Raw genomic sequence first — 24,790 nt, 5'->3', positions numbered from 1 at the left:
TCTCACATACACTCATTCACACACCCTCACACAACTCATTCACACACCCCCTCACAACCCTCATTCACACCCCCTCACTCATTCACACCCCTTCATACACACTCTCATTCACACACTCCCTCACATAACCCTTCACACACCCTCACACACACACACACACACACACACACACACGCATCCTCACATACTCTTGTTCACACCCTCACTCACACAACCTCATTCACACTCACACACCCTTCACTACCTTCCTGGCATTCGCTGCCTTGCTTATCCTCTGGAGCATTTTCTGTTTTCACTGACAGAAGCTTCCTGGTGGGGAATTCAGTTGTGGAAGAGTGAAGAGGGGAGAAACATAGCTGGTGTAGGGCTTGCTAGTGAGCAAAAAGACATATCATATGAAACAAAGTTTTAATTTTTATTTTACATATTTATACATAAAACTTTCAAGGAACTTTCTGAATCCAACAGAATGTTAACAGCACATCTAAAAATGAACTTCAGGTAGTCAACATTCACAAAATGTTGAAAACTGATTAAAATATACATATTACGGAGAGCTACAACTTCACTACAAGGCAGGCATGTATGTGTGACTTGGATAGCACCGTCAGTTACAGTTCTTTAAAACCACAGTGAAGAATGAAAGGAATCAATGGTCAAATACTGTTCCAACTTAAAATCTCTAAACAAATACAAATAAAGTTAAAACTACCTTCTTTGATTAACCACGATTTGTGATGGTGTAAGTACTGTACATTTTTTGTAACAATATTTTATTGAAATGCCTGATATTTAGTGGCACAGTAAAAAAAATTAAAATAAATTAAGCAGCAAAGGCCGATCACTGGACATTAAGCTTGAGACATGATCAATGACTAACACTGATATTTGTTTGTTTCTGCGCCACCTTCAACAGCATTTTTACAACCACAGAAGCAAAATAAATTCTAGCTTGTCCTCTGGGTGGATGGCTTCTGTTCACTTTGCAGGCATTTTCTCTGCCATGTGCTTCTGCTGACTTTCGGCATGTCTGTAAAATTAATAATACAATTATTCAGTGCTAAGAAGAAAGATCCAAACTGCTTTCGAATCAACAGCTAAAACCTCCTCCAAACTGAGGGTCTGAGTTACTCACAGTGAAATGAAGACACAGTACTTAATTCAAAGGGATGTGCCCTCTTCTATTTTATATTCTATCTATGATTCCTTGTATTTAATAAGCCACTGGGTTAACCTGCGGCTGGTAGATGTCACTACCTTTGAGAAGAACAGTGCTGTGTTTAAAAATGAAAAGAGTGAAGTGGCTGGATAGTTTACTCAACAAATGTTTACTATGTGCATTCTGTGTGCCAGGCACTGCTCCTGGTCCTGGGCACTTTGTGGTGTGCAATAAGGTCTTTGTTCTCATGGAGCATATATTTCAGTGGAGAGAGGCAAGAAAGGAACAAAGAGCAACCAAGGGGATAGCAGAGAGAAAATAAGTGTTAAGCAACAAGTCAAAACAAGGTGTTATGATAGAAAGTAACTGCATGACGACTTTATCCAAACACAGGCACACAGACACAAATCTAAGTATTAACAAGGCTCCTGCAAGGAATCTGAAGCCAGTAATCCAATCCAGTCTCCCTAACAAATGCTAGGCCTTAGTGGATGTAAAGATTTTCCATGTTTGCGTACTTTTTTTTTTTTTTTGGTGAGGAAGATTCGCCCTGAGCTAACATCTGTGCCAGTCTTCCTCTGTTTTGTATATCATCAAGCCGTGCTGTGGTGGCTTGATGAGCGGTGTGCAGGTCTGCGCCCGGGATCCGAACCCGCGAACCCCGAGCCGCCAAAGCAGAGTGTGCAAACTTAACCACTACGCCACCAGGCCGGCTCCCCGTGTTTGCATACCTTTTCCCCCCTCCATTAGTCCTAAGGGCATGGTCATGGCAGTGAGAGCAGGGTGAGTCTCCTTCTTCAGCAAGCCCTATTACGGCCCGTGAGCCCACAGTTCAGCCACCCCAGCTGCTGGCTGGTCCAGATGGAGCGGGGGGAGTGGCAAGCTGCCCACCTCTCTTGAACAGCACTGAGGGAACATCTCCTGAAGGCTGTGAGGTCTGAGGGCCGCAGAAGACTGATGTTTTGAAGGAGTTTAGGAAAGTATAAATTTGGCAAGAGAAAAGCATCTAAGGGCGGGGGTGGATGTCCAGCTGTAATCAAAGGCTCAGGGGCAGTTTTTGTGTGCTGCTCAGACTAGGGTAGTCAGTGACGTCAAGAGGAACTCACCAGCTCTGTGTAGAGTGTCTCACATCCACGGCATGGGGGAGACAAACCACAAACGCTTTTAGAAATAGGGAAGTGACAACAGTGTCCTCGCCACATTCAGCAGCCCACAAATAATTGGTGATATTCATTTAACAATAAAGGAACTCAGGGAAAAGATATCATCAGCCCTCTATTCTTAAAAAAATTATGCAGACCATCTTATGGCCCTCTTTATGTGTATAAACGAACCTTGGTCATTTTCATAAAGGAGCTCACAGGCCTCATTTAACAAATTCAGCTCAAGAAGTATTTTGACGCACAGTGAGCTAAGATTCCACCGTAGCTAAATTATAGTTCTTAAAGCAGGGTTTAAATACGTATCTGTGTGTATGTGTGTGTGTGTGCACGTGCATGCACACCTACAGTAAGGGGTTCTTCTGAGGGAAAAAAAGAACAGACAGGAACTAGCTTCAGAAAATATTGAATGTTGGGTGTTATTTTGAGACACACATAAAAGGGCGAATTTCATTACAATTTTAAACAAAGGAGGGAAAGAGTTTCAGTCCATAATACTAAAAAGTTCTTATCAAGTATTTATACGACAATCCTTATTACGATTTGTTTCACTCAAGCCCCACAGGACTCCTTTTCATGGACAATCACTAGTGAGGACCTACCACGTATCTGGCAGGCCCTGTCGTACGCTCTGGGGACATAGCAGTGACTGGGAATGGTGTCACCTCTGTGTTTAGGGGTGTACAGTCAGGTGGGGAGAAACAGTAGACACATATGGCACAGTAGGACTAGGCTCCACATGTGAGAATGCCGTGCTGCCAGGAACACAGAGAAGAGATCCTCCCCGAGTCTTGGGCATCAGGGAGCACGTCTCCAAAGAGGCCTTGTCTAGACCATCGGTCCTCAAATTTGGCTGTGCATTGGAATCATCTGCAGAGTTTTATGCCCAGGCCACTCCACAGAATAATGAAATCAGAATCTCTGGGGGTGAGACCCAGGCATCTATAGTTGGAACCCCAGGTGGTTCCAATGTGCAGCCAAAACTGAGAACTACTGATCTGAACCCACTCCTGGAACGGTAGAAGGTGGACAGATAAAGGGAATAGGTGAACAGGACTTTCAGCAGGCCCAGAGCCATGCTCTCAGCCTTCTGGGATCTGGCTGCAAACTCTGGGACTGCTACCTTTAGGGATGCTTAAGTATCCTCGGATCCTACCATGGGCAAAGTTACATTTCTGCAGCCAGGAATGCACATAGAAACTTCCCCCCACCACGTACAATTTAAAGGGTTCCCCCAACACCTTTAAATTAGTGACTCCTCTCCTTTTAACCCCATGGTTCTGCCTACCCTGTTGCCCATGATCACATCTGAAAGGTATAAAACAATACACTGCAAACCTAAGTAACAGCTTAACACTTCAAAGTTAGAGAGGAGCCTCTCAATGTCCTCCTTGCACCGAGGAATGCCAATGCTGCCTGAAGGGCAGAGGAAAGTCTCTGCAATCACAGGCCAGCCAAGGGTTTACAAATGAGTTTACAGTCCTGGGCATCATAACGACATTCTGGTGAAGGACGGACCGCGTACACGACGGTGCTCCCACAGGTTAGCACCACACAGCCTGGCTGCGCAGGAGGCTGTGCCATCTAGGTTTGTGTAAGCACACTCACGAACTCGCCTGATGACGTGTTTCTCAGAATGCGTCCCTGTTGTTAAGTGACACAGGACTATATAGTTTTCAAAAGATGCAGGTCCTAGTTGTATATTTCACTACTGATTTCCCATAATCTTAATACTTATATGCAAACTTCTTCGACTAACAAGAAAGGACGTGTCTTACAGGTGTTGGTGTAGTGCCTGAATCCGTCTGTAGATGGCAATGATATTATTTCAGTGTCATTGTGATATTTCAGATGCAGGCAAATATGCTACGAAGGTATTAGAAGGCCTTCTGGTTTTTTGTTTTCTTGTTTTTGTTTTGTGTTAGAGGCAAGGCAATATAATATCTAAAGCATACGGAACAGAGTGCTGCCCACAGGTCTTAAACAAAAAACCTAAACCGAGTTCTGCAGCATTTATTTTGCTACCCAAACTATTTTTATAACATGGCATTGAGAAAACTCTTTTATGCAGCACCACACATTGAGAGCAGTTCTCCAGCGGGTGCTGAGAGCACTGTCACTACCTATGTTCTCCAGCTTCTCTCGGACGTTCTGGATCATTGGTTAATTCCTCATGTTATTGTGACAAGCAGTGTTCCTTCTTTCCTTGGGGAGCCTTCTACTCTCTGAGTACCATTTCTGGGATGAATAGTAATTGCTGCCTCCCGGTTTAAAGACTTCATATGAACTGTCTCAGGAAAGGTGCCCCAGTAATTAAGAGATCACAGGAATGCTCACAGTTTGTCATGTGCTTTATATATTAGGGTGATAGGCTTTTCTACAAGGAAAACTACTAAGAAATGCAAGTTCTCAACCAGCATTAGCCCAGTTTCCTCATCCCCCAGGGAAGAAAGCATTCTTTACCTCTTTACAGAGAGGTGCTTGGAGCCGGGCCCAGCTAGAAACTCAAGTCCTGGAGTGTCCCCATGGTGAGAACAATCTGGTGGCACTGGTGCTGTGGAAAGATGCCAGTGTCTCTGCCTTCTGGGCATGGCAGATGCGATCAAGAGTCGGGTCACATAACAGCAAGTGCCACTTTGTGGCACCCACCACGTGACTGCTCATGTGCTGGAAACACTCCAGCATGGAATGGCTCAGGGCCAACTCCTTGGGGGACAGTCCTTCAGGATAAAGTCCTTCTAGGCCATAACTGCTGACCTGCTTAGGTGGGGGTGTAAGAAGTTCTAACGCACTGACAATCCATCACAAGGGGAGGATGGTTGTGAAAAAGAAGGCATTTGGAAAGGAGCAGGTTTGGCCACTTCCCCTCCATCTACACAGCTGACATCAGCAGAGATTAGGTGAGTTATTCGTGGAAGTAAGGGAAGAAGTTCTCTAGGGCTTGCTCTTGCCTCAGTTCTTAAACTTCAGGCATCCCGGGCTCCTCTCTTTCTTTGGAAAGGGTGAGGCATCACTGACCTGGTCAAGTCTTCGATGTCCACCAGCATGGCATCTTGCTCTGTGTGCAGCTCATCTCTAATGAGAAGCAGCTGGACCAACTCTTCATTCAAGCCTGGGACAAAGAAAAGAGAGCATTTAAAAATAGGTAAAATTGCACTTAAGTCAGGAAGTGTAACTATTTATAGACCATTATACATGTACCACAGATACATACACATATATAAACAGCTTATGTGAGCTTCTCATAAGCCCAGGAGAAGACATCAATTTCAGAATATGAATAGTTTGCAAAATTACAGAAGTCTTGGAAGAAAAAAGTAAAGTACAAGGTATTTCCAACTATATTCACGGTACAGTGGGAAAAGAAATTGTTAGCTGCTGGGAAAATAGCTTGTTAGAAAAAGCGGGATTTTGTTTTGAGGAAATGTGAACAAAAAAGTCTGGGGCATATTAAGTTTTCCACTGTTCATCTAGAGGATGCTCCTGCCACACTGAGAGTTGGGGGCCCTCGCACCTGATAGCACTAAATCAGACGCCCCGCTGGAGAAGAAGACGTCACAGGCTTCCTGTGGCCCAGGGCACCCCACGTGTGCAGGCTGTTCTAGGAACAAGTCATATCCGAAGACACTGGGAGGCCAGATGTGTAACACCTGAAGAAACCTCTGAAACCTCTGGAAAACGGGTGCCGAGGAAATACTCCTCAGGATTCAGACGGGAATACGACAGATGGAAACACTTCCAATCCTCCTGACACCAGTGCATCGGGTTGGTTTGGCTTCTGCCCCCAAAACACATGGACAAGCAGGGGGCTCTCTTGCTTTTTTCCCCTCAGATCAGCTGAGAATTAAAGCTTCCAGGGCCGAACACATGAACACCTGGGGGAGAGCACTCATTTAGCAAGAGCTCCAGGCCGGGAAACAAAGGACGGAAGGAGGTATTCAGAGAGGTCCTCCTTGGAAATGCTTTTAGAGATCCCGACTTCAAATGATGTGTTTATCTGCCTTTAGATCAGACTAGTTTCCAATTAAAAAAGGGAGAAAAAAAATCATACAAAGAGGTCTAAAACTTCATCTACTTCAGAAAAGGACTAGATGGCAATTTTATTTAAAAGTCTAAGATGTTTCAGTGGTAAAATATCAGAAAGCCTTTGAAGTTCTTGAAAAAATAACACTCCTAGTAATTTATTCTCAACTAAAATTAAAATGTAGTAGAATTAAAAAAAAAATCCTGTGAATCTCTGGTTTCCTAATTAAAACGTTAAACCCTTTCTTTTGATTTTAAAACAATATTGAATGTATGAACTTGACACAGAATACATCCAATTCTGTTTCCCCACGTGTTCTTTGGGTAGTTTTCTGTACTAGCACTCAGGAGAGTGCCCGTATAGTGCATAGGAATTTTGTTCCCATATCAAGTTTTAAACTTTTTATTATGGAAATTTTCAAAGTGATACAAAAGCAAAGAGAATCGCTTAATGAATCCCCGTGCCCCATGCATCCAACCAGCCTCAACAATTAGCAACTCACGGCCAATCCTGCCTGTCTCCCTTCCCCTACTGGATTATTTTAAAGCAAATTCCAGATATCGTATTATTTCATCTGTAAATGCTTCAGTAGGTAGGTCTAAAGCCAGGGCTCTTTTTTTTTTTAAATTAACATAACCGCGATACCTTTATCGTACCTGAATAAATAAATAAATCTTGAATAAAACATTCAGTCAGTACTCAAAGTTCCCTGCTTGGCTCCTAAATGCTTTTTCACAGTTGGTTTGACTGAGTGCATTTGGTTGGCGTGTCTCTGAGGTGGCTTTTCATCTCTCGGTCCGCAGGATTATATACAGTCATGTGTTCCAGAGGCTGGAAGGCTCGTGGGTTCATCTGGACTGACCACACTGCCCAAGCGGGCACATGCTCTCTCTCCTCAGGCCAAGCACCTGCCCTTCTTGACAACCAATCACCTCGAATGAGTGCCACTCACTCACCCCCTCCGCCCCACACACTTCTGTTGGAGGTTCTTCTTTATTCTGGGGAAAAAAGGCCCATACTCTGTCACCCTGTAATTTTCACACAGTGGTCATATATACTTTCACCACCTGGAGTTCCACAAAATAAGTCGAATTTGATTTGATGACCTAAAATGAACGTACATACAAATCAAGTTGAGGGTATAATCATATAATAAATCACTTGTAACTACTAAATTGTGTTATAGAAACAGACGTTGTGATCCAAATACATGCCAGGCACTGTGCTAGGAGCTGGGGATGTAAGAGGAATAAAAAACTCCTATAGTCTCTGTGAACCTTGAAAAATTCTTACTGAACATTTTACAGTAAAAAAACAAAAGCGAGAAAAGAGCCTTGTGATTCCCTTCCTTTCCTTGCAAGCACACAGAAGGAACCCAGTGAGATGCACAAAGGAACTGAATCCAGGAAGCAGCGCTATCCCGTCCTGGTTTACATGGAGTATCCCATCCTGAAGCATATCTTGCACTTACTTTCTATCTGGGAATGGAGATCATTGACTATCACTTGTAGCTGCCCAATAGTCATGTCTCGCAGGTCAGTGGGCTTCAAATTTCTTTTCATCAAGCATTCGCTTATGTGAGGCATGTGTGGCAGCTGAAGATACACAAGAGAGGAAATGGAGGTTTGAGTGGAGCAGCGAGGACACTGAACAGAAGAGCCCGTGCTCTCCTAGCAGACCTACCCTCACTCGCCCACTTCAGCTCAGGTTCTGTGCTTAAAAGCTTTCCCAGTCTGATGTTCCCCACGCGAGGCCCTACGTACACACACCACATTGTCTAAAACGCTCCTGGCATCAAAATGCTACAGTACTCAAATCAGAAGCTTTCAGGATAGGTCTTTAACGCAGGCTGTGACAACCGTGAGTCAATATAATATCCACAAACGAATTCCCAGGGAGCTCAGGTAATATCAATGACATGGATTAAATTACTAATATCAGCTATTTATTGATTCATACCGTACTACAAGCACAGGGCCCTGTGCTCTGAAGCCTTTGTTCACTGGCTTCTCATAGCTGTGCTCTGACACAGGTGTTATTATCATTCCCATTCTACAGATGAGAAGAGTGGGACTTAAGTAACTTGCCCAGAGCCCTGCAGCAGGTCAACGGCACAGGTAGACCTAAACTCCAAGGCCCAGGGCTCTTATTCACCATGCTATATTTTCTTCTTTGAAAAGGTGGGAAAGAGAGCAAAGCAATAGTGGGTTTGTCACAACCAATAGGTTCTTAAAATGTGACTGCTTTAAAGGAATTAAAATATTCCTATGACGGCTAATATTGCCCCTAAGAAACATAGTAGATATGAATCAGGAGCAAAGTTGACTTTTGTGAAACCTGTTGCTTATGTATCTTTCAGCGATATGGTAGGAAGGAAAAAGAAACAAACAAATATTTCTCAATGACAGTACTTTTTACAAACTGCCTTGTAGAAACCCAAGTTTGCATAATTCTGGGAAAGGACTGGACAGCGTCAACCATTTGCAGCCACCAAACTCGTGTGCATTTCAGCGTCTGCTGCTTACGAGATCAGCGACGGGAGACTTTTTCCTGTTCTGTTTCTCCACTTCCACTTGCATTCTGGCCATTGGTTTGGCCATGGCGAGGGCCATTTTGGCTTCGGCTTGCAATTTCTTTTGCCTTGTGAGGAAATCCATGTCATCCAAGGATTCAGATTCCTCTTCAGTAGTGTCTCTATCGGAATAGGAAGAACTCTGTTTGCTCTGCGAAAGGAAAAAGAGCAGCCCTGAGCTTTCCATGCCAGGCACCCTCTTTGGAGATGGGCTACAGCATTCCCCGAGCCCTCTCTCCCGGTGGCCATGAGTCCCCATCAATGCGACTCGCGGCTTGATTTCATCTGTACAAATCTCAAGTAATATTAAAAAAGGTAGTTTATTTCTTCAGTGTCAATAATAGACTCTGATTTTAACATAAAGAGTAGTATAATTAATAACAGGAAGAATATATTTATGACAAACTTGAAACATTTTTTTGATTCTTGGTCTCAAAACTTTCCTGAAGTGATCAGACACAGCAAAATATTTAACCCCGAGCTAAGGCAGTACTGGCTCCCTGAAGTGGACAGGGTCTCAGGCATCCAATGGTGCCCTCACATCGCACTGCACTCCCTATCAGCACGGCTTCCCCTTGGTTGGTCTTTGGTAAGAAAGGTGCTCGACAGACCTCACAAAGAGGAAAGAATTCCAGCAACAAGCACCCATGACCATTAAGCCATCCTTTGTAACACATGTGCAAGGAACGAGTAAGGAATGCTTTACACACATGATCTTGCTGGTTCCTCTGAGCAACATCTCTATGTGCTAGTCTTCCAACCTCTGCCCTACCCCCATCCCCTGCCTTTTAAAATGTGTCCTACTGCTAATCTGTGCGTATATCTCTAAGCCCAATGGGGAAGGATTGGTGTATAGCATATTTGCCTTTACAATTTTTTAGGGCATATGTGATTTTTCTTACGGTTTAATATGAAAGTAGTTGCTAACTTTCACAGAGCTTATGTCTCCTAATTGTATCACAGTTTTGATTTTTCAATCACTGTCAAATTTTAGGAGCATGCCATGTCAAGGAATGTCAAGAGACATTTCTTTTTTAATTTCTGCAATGTCTGTTCCTGACTAACAACAGAAAAGAAGCTAAACGACCAGGAAAATACACATGCTAAGCGTCAGTGGCAGCTTCTAGACTCACCATGGGAGACAAGGGGGTGTCCAAGCTGGTCTCGGTCTTACTGTCATCAGCATCACTGTCCTTGTCACTGCCGCTGTCATTGACAAAGCAGATCTGCAGGTTCATCCCACTCTGCAGGCTGGGAGAAGCAGACAGGACACCAGCTCACTCAGCTGCACACTATCTGGCCACACCCAATACAACCGACCGGTTTGGCTAACAGAAAGTTGTTTTATGTGTTCTTCAACCAGAGAAATGAGTGACTAATATTACTCCAAACTCATAAATGATAACTTTTACTACAGGATAATAATGAGAACTTGATAAGTTGAAAACTTGATAGATGATAAAATGATTACTTTTACTAATATTGTACTAGATTTTTCCATACCAATTTCAAGTTTAGTGAAAAATAATTTAAGGCCACATATTATAGCACCCAGTACAATACCAAAGTTAGTGCACAATAAAAATGTGCTGAGTCGTTGAGTTTACATTCCTGTCGATGAAGATGAATGGGGCTTCGGCCAAATAAAGCTGTCTGGTGTCATCTAGTGTTCTGTCCCATGGGGAAAATCCAAAGACGCTCACTAGACCCAGCCTCCCAAGGCCACAGCTCTCTGAAGAAACAGATAGAATACGGTTGTCTGCACGAATACTTTATTTAAGGCAGTTGCCAAAAGCCAACCAAAGGAGCTCATTTATGTCATTAAGAAAAAAATATACCACAGGCTCACCCTAAAGAAACTTAAGGAAACCCCCAAACCCAGTCAGAAAGGCAAAACCTTAGGACAGAGTGAGGTCCTACAGCGGCCTTGCGCACAGGTGGAGACTTCTTGGGGGCTCACTGTGTTTGTGGTGCATCTTGGAGCTCCACGGGTGATGCTGCTGGAAACATGGTCACAAACGGCCACCCGGCTGTGTATCTGCTCTACACGAGGCAACACAGCGGATCCCACTCTTTGTCCTAAACTTCTTTTGAGGGTGAACACATTTCAGCACTACTTGGTGACAGAGCTTTTAAAGAAGTACTTTTCTTGGCATCCCTAGCAGCCCCAGTCTGTGTGTGAGCTCAGAGAAAGAAAGGGCAAAGGAAGCCGAGAAGCAGCAAGCAATCACAGGAGGCGGGGCTAAGCCAGGTTGAGGACAGCAGGGGCAGAACGGCTCACGCATTACCGCCGGCACAGGGAGAAATGCAGAGAGCAACTCAGCTGATAGCTGACGGTTGTACTTGATTTTCGTTTGTTCCAGTGGGTAGAGAAGCTTTGTACAAACTGCTCAGATGACTCATATAAAGCGCTTCTTTGAAAATGATACAGAGCCCAGAAAAAAAATCTACTAACATAACGCAGACACCGGCACTGTTACGTGTATGTACTGCCACCTATTGTTAACTTCCAAAATTACGGAAAGCCCCAGCTTATTTCCCGGTCAGGAGACGCAGCCTTCCCCCACTCAGAGGCCCAGTTCTGCCCCCACACTGCCCTCACACGCAGGCGGGGGAGCCAGGCCCAGAGCTGGACACAGAAGGCAGCAGGTTCTGCCAGATCAGCTCAGGTGCTTGGAGCCAGTCGGACTTAGGTTCTGAATCCTCACTTCTTTCCCAAGGCACATTACCTAACCTCTGTGACCCTCATTTCCTCAACTGTAAAATGGGCTGAATAATTCAGTGTTTTGTAGGAAAGAAGAAAAGAGTTAGCTCAGAGCTGGGCACAGGGCAGGTGCTTTGCATGTGTTCATTATCCTCCTCTCTCTACTTTCAGAGGGCCCAAGACAAAGGAATGCAGAATTTCAAAGGTGGAGGTGACTTCATAAAGGGACCTCTAAAGCCCCGACATCAGTGCCTCCTCTGGTCCCAGCAGAGCCCTGATGCACAGGCAGCTCTCTGAGCGCGTCCTCCAGCTGTCTTTAACTGTCAGGAGCCTGGACGTCTGTGAGCCAGAATCAGTCTCCTTTTAACTTTCTTCCATTGGACTTTTTTCCTGCAGAAATCTAACATGTTCAGGTTACCCTTTAAAACCCTAAGTTTTAAAATTTATTACCTGTAGTTGGTAAAAAGAAAAAAACGCAAATCAACCCATTTTTAATAATAAAATTCAAGCTCTATAGATTGGAAGATAGTGGGAAATTAAACTGCAAATTAAAAACATATTTTAAAGTAAAAACTATTTTAAATTAAACCTAATTCAAATGTAGGACTGTGTAGCATTTTCTACACATTGAATAGCTAAAGCCTTGAAAAGTGGTCACTAGATATACACATTATAAAAATATAAACTAACCCATGATACCATTACAAAATAAGGTTTAAAACGTCCAAAGATAATATATTTTCATTCTGAAGAAAGTCGGATGGTCAATTTTGTTTTCTGCCCCTAACTGATCTTTGTGCTAAGGCTCAACCATCCCATACAGCGTTTCTAACTCAGGAAAGGCAAAGAAAAAGGAAAAAAAAGAAAAGAAGGATTTAGTAGTCGGAGTGAAATGAAAAAACAGCTCAGGTAGAAATTCAGAAAATCGCCTTAGCACCCCACTCTCCCCGTGGGAAGCTGAGCGAGCGATCACAGGAACGCCACTGCCGGGAAGGGAACGATGTGCCCAACCGCCAACGGCTCAGAGGGGATTTCAGTCAAGACGTCTTAAAACGGACTCCGGCTTCAAGCAGGATTTGTTGCCTTTAGCCTGTAAGCGGGGTTTAAGAAGCAGGCGGCTCTGGGGAGACTCAACCGCAGCTCGCAGGCAGCGCCCGGCGGGGTGGGCCACCTGGTGCCGGGGCCCCCGCCCGGGGTCGGGGCGCCCTCCGGCCTCCCGCGGCGGGCGGCGGGCGCGCTCCCAAGGGTGTCGGCACCCGCCTGCCGGGTCGCTCCAGCAGTCTGAGGGGAAAACAAAGCACGACCCTCGTCTCGTTAATGAGCGACAGGCTTGAAGGTATCGGACGCCAGGTCTCCGGCGTCTCGAGCGCACGTGGCCGAGCACAGAGGCGGCGGGCCGCCGCCTGCCCGTCGGTCCCGGTTCTGCAGGGTCGCCCCGCTTCTCCCGGAAGCCTCCTGCCCTCAGCCCGCGGCCCCCGGCTGCCTCAGGGGCCCGGGGCCTGCACAGACGGCGTCCTGGAGGGAGCGCGCTCGGAAGCGAGGACGGGACGGCCTCGTGTGCCTCCCGGGCGTCCGCAGGGGCGGAGGTGCTTTCGGGCGACCGCGCCCGGGAAAACGCTCGTGCGGACCGCCAGCCGCCGGCCCCGGGGCACTACCGCAGGCACGGGGCTGAGAGGGTGGCCGGGGTGCGAAGTCCTTAACCACTAAGACCGCATCTCGAAAACCTAGCCCAGTGGTAATATGATTCGGTATAAAGATAACCCTCTTTTCAAAATACCAGGACAAGACCAGTTTATTCCCTGAGATAAACAACGCCATGGTTCTGAAGTTCGCTGGGACTTCCAGTGGGGCAGTAGCCATTGTGAATTGGGCCTTTGTCCTCGGCCTGGAGTTGCGCTCCCTGGGACTGGGCTGGTCTGAGCACAGCGCTGAACCCCAGAACTATTTGGTGTTTTCTGATTTTCTAAATGGGAACCTCCCAGCACCAGCTCGGATCACCAGCATCTACATATACAGGTTTAAGATTCTTTGGTTTTACCCCCTGCACCACCCCTTAGTTAACTTCACTTAACTACTGCACTGAATTGTAGTTAAAACTACGTTCACTTACATTCTCTCCTTGGGCTGCACCACCACCTGTGGATTATGGGCAAGGTGATGGTAACTCCGAGGAGTCCAATAACCTGCACCAGCCCTGTGACAGCCTGATTGTAAAAATGGTCCCAGCTCTTCCCCTCCCTATATCTGCCCCCTCTGTAATATGACCTTGTAGATTCTTCCATCACGGTCACCCCTGGGCTGGCCTCCTGTCTTGGCCAATAGAATGCAGAGGAGTGACGTGTTCCAGTTCGGAGTCTCCCCGGAGGGAACCCTGCCACTGCCCTCAGAATAAGTCCAGGCTAGCCTGCTGGCAGACGAGTGACTTCCTAGCAGAGCTCAATCAGCAGTTGTTCCCAATGAAGCTGCAGACATAGGACAGAGCTCAGCCAAGATTAGCAGAGGTGCCTCACCAACCTGAAGCCGACTGCAGACACCAGTAAGCCCACCTGAGCCCAGCTCTGACGAGCAGACGTGCTCAGCTGACCTCAGGCTCCTCAACAGTTGTATGCCACTGATGTGGGTGGTTTTTTATTGCACATCTTCACTGTGGCAACACATAACTGCTACAAGGTCACAAAGCAAGAGACCACAGGCTGGACTTCTGGTTCTGGAATCCAGTGGTCCTTCCCCCATACTACACTTAACCTCAGGTTTGTATTTATTAGGTCCTGCCTGTGATGGCAATATAATTTTAAAGGGCATATACCTCCTGTAGTTGCTTACAATTTCAAGGCAATTGTATGGTTTGCTTAAGAAACAGAGTGAGAAGGAACTTGCATATGCCTATGGATTTCAAACATGCGTTGCTCGGGACCTGTCCACAACCAGTGTGGCTGTGAGAGGCACTGGCCCAGCTGTGCCACTCGTGACTAAATATCCCCAACTAGTCTGTGGCTGGGCTGTTAAAATATATTATTTCCACTTATTTTAATGGATCTTTGATGCATTATTCAAAGGCTTTATATATAATGAGTAATCACCCATATTCTTATACCATATCTTTTTCTGTTTCATAAGAATTTCGAAGGGGATGGAATATAAAATGTGGGTTGTAATTACCCAAGGGTAGCTGTAAACACATTCATTTTTCTAAGGATTTGTTGTGAAGAAAGAATGTCAGAAACAGTTGAGGTTAGGTTGAGTTCTAGTTGAACCACATGTGTGCAGTGTCTCTAGAGAGTGTGCGAAGGAGGGTTAGAACGAGGTGCTACTCCTCCAGATAAACTGTAAGATGCCCTTCCCATCCCCCAGACCCTGCCCCGGCGCTGGGTCCACACTGACATTACCCCGAGAGTTACCGAAATACATGTATTTAAAAAAAAAGGAAAGGCAAAGTTTCTGAGTCCTAATATTCGTCACTGTGAAAATACACTATTTATTTTCCTTTAGGGGACTGTGCTAACTTTCTTTTGCTAAGGGGTGTGTGTAATGCATGGGAAGGTAATTTGACTTTTTAAAAAACAGTGGTATTCATATAACAGGGTGCGAATATTGCTGGTCCAACATTTATCATCACACACAAAGTATGATAAATGATTTTTATAACTCTATTAGAGACAAAAGGGAAGTTGAACTGCTCATTCATCCATTCATTTAGTGCTCAGGCAATAGCATCTCTGCACACCTCTTGGTCCCAGTGGGCTAGTGCTGAGGAGCTCTGTCCCCTGTGGGCACACCCTTTCTAGTTTGCTGCTAGTCCCACCTATGCCTTTTAGCTGGGCTACTTGACTCAGTTCTGTTTCTTGCTGGCCCCTAAAGGCATTTATAGTTCATGACGCTATGTTAAATGGATGCAGAGTGGTAATGTCACCGACTAGGTGGCTCGAGAAACTCCAGGGTGGGTTTGGAAGCAATTAACTGTTTTTCCAAGTTGTTTCTTTTCCTTTTGTACGTTAAGGAGATGTAACCTCCAGCCATCCTGAAACTGACCAAGCCTCACCACAAGAGCTATGCCCAGAACCTTTGCCTTATTTTTAATGCAAAGATCTCTCCAGGAGGAGCTTAGACCTCATTATGGGGAAGCATGTTCTCCAACTGAGCCTGTGCAAGCGAATACCCGCCTCTCCCTTTTGAACATTCATTCCCCAACTGAAATAAAAGTTCCTGCTTCCGTTTGTTGGGCGGACACCATGACTTTGGAAATGACTCCTCATGGCCTCCTATTTGCTGCACATACACTTTACTTTGTGGGACAACTTCCACTGGTGTAGAGTAGTCTTATTTAACTCACCAGGAGGCGAGCCCACTTGGTTCGGTATCAGTAACTGAACCAGGAACAGAATCCAGGTCTTCTAATAGGTACCACATGCTTGGATCGTTATATCACAATGTACAAATAGAAATGTGGAATATATAGAGCATTGGAAGAGAACTCAAAAAACACTTAGTAGACGCTCCCTATCTTATATACAAGAAAAGAAATGCTCTTACTACCTGAACGTTAATTAGTAAGTAAGGTGCTAACAAAGAAGAGTCACTGAGCAGGGAACTGTAGAAGAAAGGAGGTCTTGGTGAATTGGGGTGGGGGACATAAATGCAGGAGAGGGATGGGAAAGCGAGCCCTCCAGCAGCTCCATGCCCAGAGAAGTTAAGGGTAGTTTCAAACTCTGTGCCAAAGAGGACTGGGGGAAAGGGTGACTTCATGTCTCTTTATGTCCTGTCCTGACCCCACATCTTACAGGACTCAGGCATTTGGCTTCCTCTGCTGAAGCAGAGGAAGGCAGCCCTAAAGCAGGCTGGGATGTGCGTGGCCCTCTCTGGGTTTCCTTCTCCTAATCCTGCACATACTGTCTTTCTGCTCCCTCTTCTAAGGCTAGTTCTGTACCTTCCATCTGTACATGTTCACCTGATGGCTGGTAGGCAGCCGGCACCTCAAGATCACAGAATCTTCTCACTGACCAAACAACAGAAAAGGGGAACTAGCGTTCACCAGAGTTCTTTTTGAAGCATCAGCCCCTGTATCCTCACCCGATTCTCCAGAGAGCTATAAATACTCGCATTCCTCAGACAGCTGCTGGTTCTCATTCCACGTCAGTGTGCAGCTCCTTCACTAATGACCACTTACGTGTAATTAAATTTGGAATTATGGGATCTTAATGTTGGAAAAATGTATTTTCACCAGCAATATTTTCTAGCGTGAACTGAAGACCAGAATGAGGCCTCTTTTGATACTGGAATAATGATGGAATAAAATAGCCATCTCTCCTAGGCACCTAATGTGGTCTACTTTCATCTTAACTAAAGCCAAATGATTTCTAAGCAATCTAGAAATAAAAAGAGTTACCATTTTGGAGCATCTACCATGTGCTAGACACTTTATATAAATTACCTCTAATTCTCAGATACACATAAAGTAAGTATTGTCACCCCTATTTTACATGTGAGAAAACTAGGGCTCAGAGGTTCAGTTATACAAGGTCACAACACTGGTATTCTACTCTAGGAGAGTCTGTCTTGAGAGGCCAGGGCACTTTACGAAGGATAGAATAAATTCATGAATGGAAGAAAAAAAGAGAAGATGAAAAAAGAAAGCAAAATAAAAAGAAAACAAAAACTGGAAACAATTCCAACATCTAACAAGGAGAGATTGATTAAGTATATCATGGTGAAATATACGGTGGGCCATTATGCAGTAGTAAAAATACATACGATAGAAGAACAGTTATGAATATGGGCAAATGTTCCTGAGGTATGGTTGAGTGAAAAAAGACAGGCTATAAAACAGTAGGTATAGTATGATTCCAACTTTGTAAACAAAAATGTGGAGATATATGCATAGAAAAAATGGCAGGAAATATACCTAGATATTTTTTGGTGGAAGAAATTCAGTTGACTGAGTTTTTCTCTCTTGACTGCTTCTGAGTTGCCATGTGTGGGCATTTAGCAGGAATTAAAAAAAGAAGAGGCGAGACAATGGGTGAGTTGATTAGCTCTTGCGTGTTGGAGAAAAGGTGAGTAGGATTAAATGTTTGACAGCTGGAAGAGGATGCTGTGGGTCTGACTCAGATGATGTCTATGCAGGGACCATGACTCACATGAGTCAGGCCAGGCTTTCGTTTTTGGCAGGGTGCTGGGAGCAGGATATCCTCTTGGGGGGCAGCAAGAAACACGTTTTCTTATACGTGAACATTTCTGTGCATGGACTCTGTCAACTGTTGACATCCCTTTCTGGCCCAGTCTCAATCCCTCCTTGGATCTACGTTTGATTAGAGACTCTGAAAGTAACTGATATACATTTAACTGTATTTTTTTCTTCTTTATTTTGTGAGGAACATCAGCCCTGAGCTAACATCCGAGGCCAAATCCTCTTCTTTTTGCTGAGGAAGACTGGCCATGGGCTAACATCTGTGCGCATCTTCCTCTATTTTATATGGGATGCCGCCACAGCATGGCTTGATAATCGGTGCGCAGGTCCGCACCCGGGATCCAAACCCAAGAACCCCGGGCCACCAAAGCGGAGCACTGTGAACTTAACCACTACACCACTGGCAGGCCCCCTGTTTGTATTTTTTTTTTTTGGTGAGGAGATCGGCCCTGAGCTAACATCTGCCAATCCTCCTCTTATTTTGCTGAGGAAGACGGGCCCTGGGCTAACATCCATGCCCATCTTCCTGTACTTTATATGGTACGCCGCCACAGCATGGCCTGACAAGCAGTGCGTCAGTGTGCGCTGGGATCCGAACCAGCGAACCCCGGGCCACCGCAGCGGAGCGCGAGCACTTAACCAATTGCGCCACTGGGCCGCCCCCCCCCCCCCAGCCCCCTTTGTATTTAAAGTCAGCCTGCCTATTTATTCTGCTCAGCCCAGACAGAGTTTAAACTTGTATTTGCCTGACCTGCTGAGGAGTTTCAGCCACTGGAGCTGAAGAAATGCTTGTCCCCTTCCAGACCTGTGATAATGTTCATGTGGCTGGGGTAAAGACACGGCAGTTGGAGTCAGTGCCTGTGTATGTTTTTGAGGGGTATGACTGGGTTTGGTGAAAATCTTAATTGTAAACTCTTTTCCTCTCTTGAACACTGAATCACCGCTTTCACCACTTTTTATCTTCATGTTTAAAAAAATGTTGGGCCTGCCATTTAGGCTTGGTTCCATAGGAAGCTTTATCTCAAAGACATTCTTTTTCATCATTTAATTTGTGGTCATTTGAATTCAAAGCAGTCATTAAAAAGAATGCAGTAGATCTGCTGAATTGCATTGATTCTATGAAGCGTGTTGTTCACATTTTGCCATCTTTAAAGTCAGATGTCTCTCAATCTCAGCCATCCAGGCAGCTGCTGGCGTGACTGCTCTACTGAGCTGTAACCTTATCAGCCAACAAACCAGGTAAGGACACTGAGGAAGAGGTGGCCTCTGGTAGTCCACCGTTCATGCCTTCTGATAAGAACAACAAAGCTCCAACATCAAAAGTTGCAGAACAGGGGACAGTGGCTTGGAAGGTGATGAACCTCCTGATGGCACAAAGGGAGACACTGTGGGGAAAAGCAAAGATTGACAGCTCCGATGGAGAGTGGGTAAAGGAAAGGTGGATGCTGAATGTGAAGAGTTGAGCACTATCTTAACCAGTGTATTTCACTTTTTCTTCTCTTGTTGTATGCACAAAAGACACGTGATAAGAGTATAATCAAATAAGTCTAAAAGAATTCTTTCAATAACTAAAATAAAAATTCTAAGGGTTAAGAAAACATGTGTCACCATTTAATTGGCAGTGATTTTTCAAAACATCTTCCGTGGGTTTTTAACGCATGTGATAATCTGAATGAGAATAATCTGAGGGGCACAGAAAATTTTAGAAGATTGAACAAAAGGATTATGTTAAACCACCAGATGACACAGCTCACCCACAGTCAGTGAGAGCGTTTTCTAGCAGCAGCAAATGCTTTTGTAAACTCTCAAAGGAGCCCAGTCTTCATATAAACTATTGTGTGTCCAGACACATGTGTGGGACCACTGTCCAGACGGAGGGCAAATTGCAGTAATAAAGTCATGATAATTTGTCAGAGATGATGCACCAACGAAAAATCACTCCTAGAAGCTTTTAATTAAACATTCAGCTGTCCATTGGAGGCATTTTTAAATATAAAATGTAGCTCTGTGGCCTTTTCTTCTCTGCCTCCCACCCTTTTGTAATAGCTCTAACAATTGAATTCTCATTGGTGATAAAAAAATTTCATAAGACAGGGTACAGCTGGTTATGCCTCTAGCAAGATGTCAAATTTTGCTTCCACAAAATTAATTGCACCTAATTAAACTGGGGTCATTGGCATTATTGTAAAGTGAGGCTATTTATTAGACAAAGAAAATTTCACAAATACCAATTTGCTTTTCTTTCAGGTTTGTGAAAGAGAAGAATTGCTTACATAATTAAATTTGTTTTGCCATTTTAAGCTTATTACTCCTCAAAAGATCTACTACAAACCTTGCTTCACTTTTAAAATTGTGTAATATTTTAGAATACTAGAGATAATCCTTGGAGGAGAGCATAAAAAATGATAGGTTTTCTGTAGATTACCCAATGACTTTTCAAATAACATTAAAAAAAATTTGTAAACCATCATTTGCAATGATACATACCTTGGAATTACTTATATGAAGGGGTTTCTAAGCAAATTATTAGCACACATGTATGAGATTAACAGGAAGTTTAAAAAATGTTGTGTGTTATAAATAGGTTGCCATGGTATGCACCTATTACTTCAAGAAACATGCCACAGAAAGCAAATTCATTGCATTGAAACAGGATAACTTCTTTACTCACCCATGCTGGGTATATATGACCACTCTGCTACTTCTTCCAGGAAATTATGCAAAAATTATTACTGTTAGAGACAAAAGGATGATTCACTTTCCTGGCAGAATGTTGCTGGTCTGACCTGTGATTCCGTGGCAGATTATATACACAGAGTCTCAGTTCCTCACAATCAAAGCTCCTGTGAATCCAGTCTCTACAAAGGCTGTCTAGATCCCTGTCATCTGTCCAGCTGATCCAGCTCCCTGGTGCCTCCCCCCACCCCCAGCCCAAACACAAAAGGAGGGGGTGGTATCTACTATTGGTCTCGTCTCAGCCATTCACCAATAAAACTATAAGAACAAGAAGAAATGAATTTTGATTTGGGGATGTTGGAGTGGTTGAGGTAAGTCAACAGTGATAATTATTCAAACCAGCTGCTCAAAAGCTCTCTGGGGAATTTCTGTTTTTCACAATATTCACAATGTTTGGAGAGAAGGGTATAGTCTATTCTAGCTTACACCATCCCCATTGCATACTTTATGAAAAAGACTGTATTAGACTGTATTTACACGTAAGTAAATAAAATCTATCTTGGGGTAAGGTAAGAAGGGAGGTGACAGTCAAATTTATTTTGTGATTACTCAGAGAAAAGGAGAACGGAGAAAGCAGAGAAAGTTTCCTCCACAACGTCAGCTCAGGTTGCAATGTTTGACAAATGAAAGATTTCGTAGATGTCCATCACTAACAACCACTCTGTCTTGTGTTCTCATAGCAGACAAGCCATTCCTTTAATAGCACTAAACTATATAAACTCAGAATCTGAAATATAATGCTGATTTAAGATTAATTTCGTCATAAAAATATTTTATATGAAAGTATTATACTAATAAAAGAAAAGGAATATTTATTTTTTCAAGAATATGAGTAAACCTAATATTTCTTAGAAATCTTATTTCAAAAATAGGTAATTCATTTTTCTCTTTTCCTTTTAGGCTTTTAAAAGCTTTTTGCCAAAGCATTTTTAATAGAAAAAAATCACAAAGTTCATACAGTCTCAGTTTGAAAAGGCTGATTATGTGTGAATTAGCAAATTTTGAAAAAAGAAAGGCACTTCCTATATTTGCCACATTTCAGTATAAGTCAAATTTAATTAGCTGAGTTATGAAGCAATATCAAGAATTCTTTTGCTGCAGTATCAGGCAGGAAATGTTTTTATGGGATTACTGTAAGTCCAGCTCACATTTCACAGCCTGTCACTCTTAAAAGTGCATTAGGAGACAGCACCAATCAGAAAAATGGGGCTGAAACCCAGACAACTGAGAAGGACTGACACTCGCAGGAGCAGCCTAGACACGTCTTCTCGGAAGACCCTCGTCTACTTCATCTCTTCTTACACAAGGCGTGTGAAGTTCGTTTTTGCAGGCAAATGCACATCCTTTAAAATACGTAAATAGAACTCCATTATTTTGCCAAAGATCCCACTCACCTGGGTAGGCCCTGCCTTAAAAGCAAGCTCGGCACTTCAGAATCCATTGCTTGGCCACTTAAAATTAGTCCTCAGCCCCATTTAAAATTGAGCACTGAGCTCTTTAGAGTAGTACATGCATGTGAGATTCACTTGGTTCTGATTATTTCACTAATTCAACACACGTGCTCAGATGCATTTTGGAACACCATATTGGCGACCTCAAAGTTCTAACGTCCCTCCAGTACTTTTGTAAGTAAGAGGGAAGGTATTTCTAGCTCAATGAAGAATTTCAGGGATTGTAATATATTAGAAAAAAATTAATTCTCATAGGCATGGGTAATATGGGTCACACAATTTCGACTGAACATTTCCTAAGGCTGCTCTCCTTACTATTACTGATGAGGGGAAGAACAGTCAGTCTTTGAAGGGATAAATTCAAGTTTACAGAGATGAAGTGATATTTCTTAGAAACATTAAGTCTCATTATCATCCTATGAGAGATCCAAAAAGTCATGGTATTCTCACAGAGGATGATCTCATCCCAGAATGTGGAGACAGAAACATCTGAAAGAACAGGGTATAAATCATCTTCCTTATGGGGAGTCAACAAGTGTAGCTTGTTAAGAGCTATTGTGAAATACCTATGTGTTTAGATCACTATGTCTCCAAGGGGGTAGATGATTCAGTGATTTTCAAATTCTGCTCTGCCAGAAGAGTTTCAAGTGGGCTTCGGGGGCTTGCAGGGGAAGGAAGATGGAGGATATAGAGTGGCACTGAAGGGAAACTATGGAGGCGGCATTTTCTGGACAGGCGTACCCCAGTCTCTCCCTCTCCTTCAGTCTTCCTGAACCAGAGGAGGACTGCTTTGTTTGACATACAGGGTTTCTGCACAGGATTTTATTTGAGAAGATATTTCTGCTGCTAAAAATAATGAAAACTTTCATGAGACTTCTAGTTAAACATGGCATATTGAACACAGGTATTTTTATCTACTCTCTCTTCTGAAATCCTACTAAAATAATATTAAAGGAAGAAAGAAAATATAAATCTACATGGATAAAGAAAATGGCAAGGGAGACAATGGCACAAAAAAAAAGTGTGGAATAATTTTGGAAGATAAAATGCAGACGGATGAGAGGCATTTGCTTAACTACTTCAATCTGCTAGGTGACTACAGGAGGAGGCTGCTGGAGGAAGCACACACATTTTCACTGCAGAATCCTGGAAGAGCTCAGGTACATCTGAAGGCAGGGAGTGGGGTAGGACTGCATACAAAGAAAGGCTGAACAACTGAAAGGACTACCTAGACCCTCTAACTTGCCCTGTCCACTTGTGGCCTGGCAGAACGAGGAAGTTTACTATGAGGGGCTGACTCAGAGGCGCTCCAGACTGGGGCACACTCAGGCACAGCTGAGGTGCCAATGAAGCGCCTTAATGCAATCAAGGGAATTAAGTGAAATCCTACACGCTGAGCTTCAACCATCCCCCTGCTCGAGTCTAAAACACTGGCAGCCAGGCTTAAAACGCCTCAGGATGAAACTGGGAGTTCTTCTCCACAGCAACTTACAGTCCAAGAGAAAAGAGCTTTAGATACTTTTAACTGGATGTACCCTAATGAAATAGTTGTGTTTTTATCTGACTATTCTAAAATGAAGTTCACCATTCATCAACTCAACAAATATTTGGTGACTGACTACGTATTAGGCACTATTTTAATCAACAGTTATGGTGGTGAACAGAATAGACAAAGACCTGCTCTCCTGGAGTTTATATTTTAGTGCTAAAGAAAGACAAAGAATGGACTCAAACATATATAACACAATGTCAGGTAGTGATAAGGACCACAAAGAAAAACAAATCAGGGTAAGAGGAGGGAGGGTGACAGGTACATTGGGTGCTGACTTTTTAAGTGGGTGGTCAGGGAAATTCTCTCTAGGAGACATCACCAAGCCCCAATCTGAGAGTTTACAAATAGCTTTTAGTGTTTTACACTTAATTATTAACGGACAGAGGTCAAAACAAAGAAAAAAATAAACTCAGAAAAAGATAACAGACAATGTAGAAATCAGAAGAAAACATTTTAACCAACTTAATACTCTTGGTGAAATCAGAAAGTATCATGCCAAAAATTTGGAAAACAAACAAAATGGACAAATTCTTAGAAAAATATAACTCATCAGAATTCACTCAAGAAGAAACAAAAAGTGTGTACAATCTTACGGCCATTTAAGAAATGGAAGCAGTTAAAGCAAACTCACAAAGTAAACACCAGGCTCAGATAATTATTCCAATATTATGGAGACTTTTCTCAGACAATATGAAACAGAGAATAGTAGCCAACTCATTTTTAAGCCAGCATAACCTTGATACTAAAACCAGAGAAAAATGTTACAAGAAAAGAATACAACAGACCCATGTCAATCATGAATATAAATGTAACAATCCTAAACAATATATTATAAATAAAATCCCATAGTGTCTGAAAAAAATAATACCCCAAACCAATTTGGGTTTATACTAGGTAGGCAAGAATTGTTCAATATTTCAAAAATCTGTAAATGTAATTCTTTAATTAATAGATTAATAAAGTAAATCATATAATCATCTCAACAGAAGCAGAAAAAGCATGTGATATAGTTAAATGCCCATTCATGATAAAAATTCTTTTTTTTATGAGTAAAAATTATGAGTATGAGGGAATAGCACTAATCTCATAAAGAAAACATAAAATTAACATCATCTTATACGGGGAAACATAAGAAGCATTCCATTTAATATGAGAAATGAGCTAAGGATTCCAACTACTACTGTTTTTAATCCTCAATATATTAGGGTGCCTACCCAGTGCAATAAAGGAAAGAAAGAAACCAGAGAC

General features: G+C 43.3%; 1 protein-coding gene across 8 annotated transcripts in view; it reads right to left on the bottom strand.

Annotated features, from left to right (window-relative positions):
* Nucleotides 1-391: 391 nt before the first annotated feature.
* The window catches only part of SCHIP1 (schwannomin interacting protein 1), a 128,324-nt gene continuing 103,925 nt past the window's right edge, over nt 392-24,790 (bottom strand). For 6 of the 8 annotated variants that reach the window (XM_058556473.1, XM_058556472.1, XM_058556469.1 and 3 more), the window contains 5 exons: nt 10,049-10,166; nt 8,869-9,066; nt 7,815-7,938; nt 5,338-5,431; nt 392-1,030 (listed from right to left, as the gene is read on the bottom strand). In XM_058556473.1, the coding sequence (XP_058412456.1) occupies nt 979-1,030; nt 5,338-5,431; nt 7,815-7,938; nt 8,869-9,066; nt 10,049-10,166 (586 nt within the window). In that variant the 3' untranslated portion in view covers nt 392-978. The other 2 variants (XM_058556470.1, XM_058556471.1) reach the window with 2 other exon arrangements.

The sequence above is a fragment of the Diceros bicornis genome, chromosome 15, assembly GCF_020826845.1.
Source record: "Diceros bicornis minor isolate mBicDic1 chromosome 15, mDicBic1.mat.cur, whole genome shotgun sequence".
Lineage (NCBI taxonomy): Eukaryota > Metazoa > Chordata > Mammalia > Perissodactyla > Rhinocerotidae > Diceros > Diceros bicornis.
Note: the sequence above shows the minus strand (reverse complement) of the source record. Positions and strands in the feature narration are given on the sequence as shown.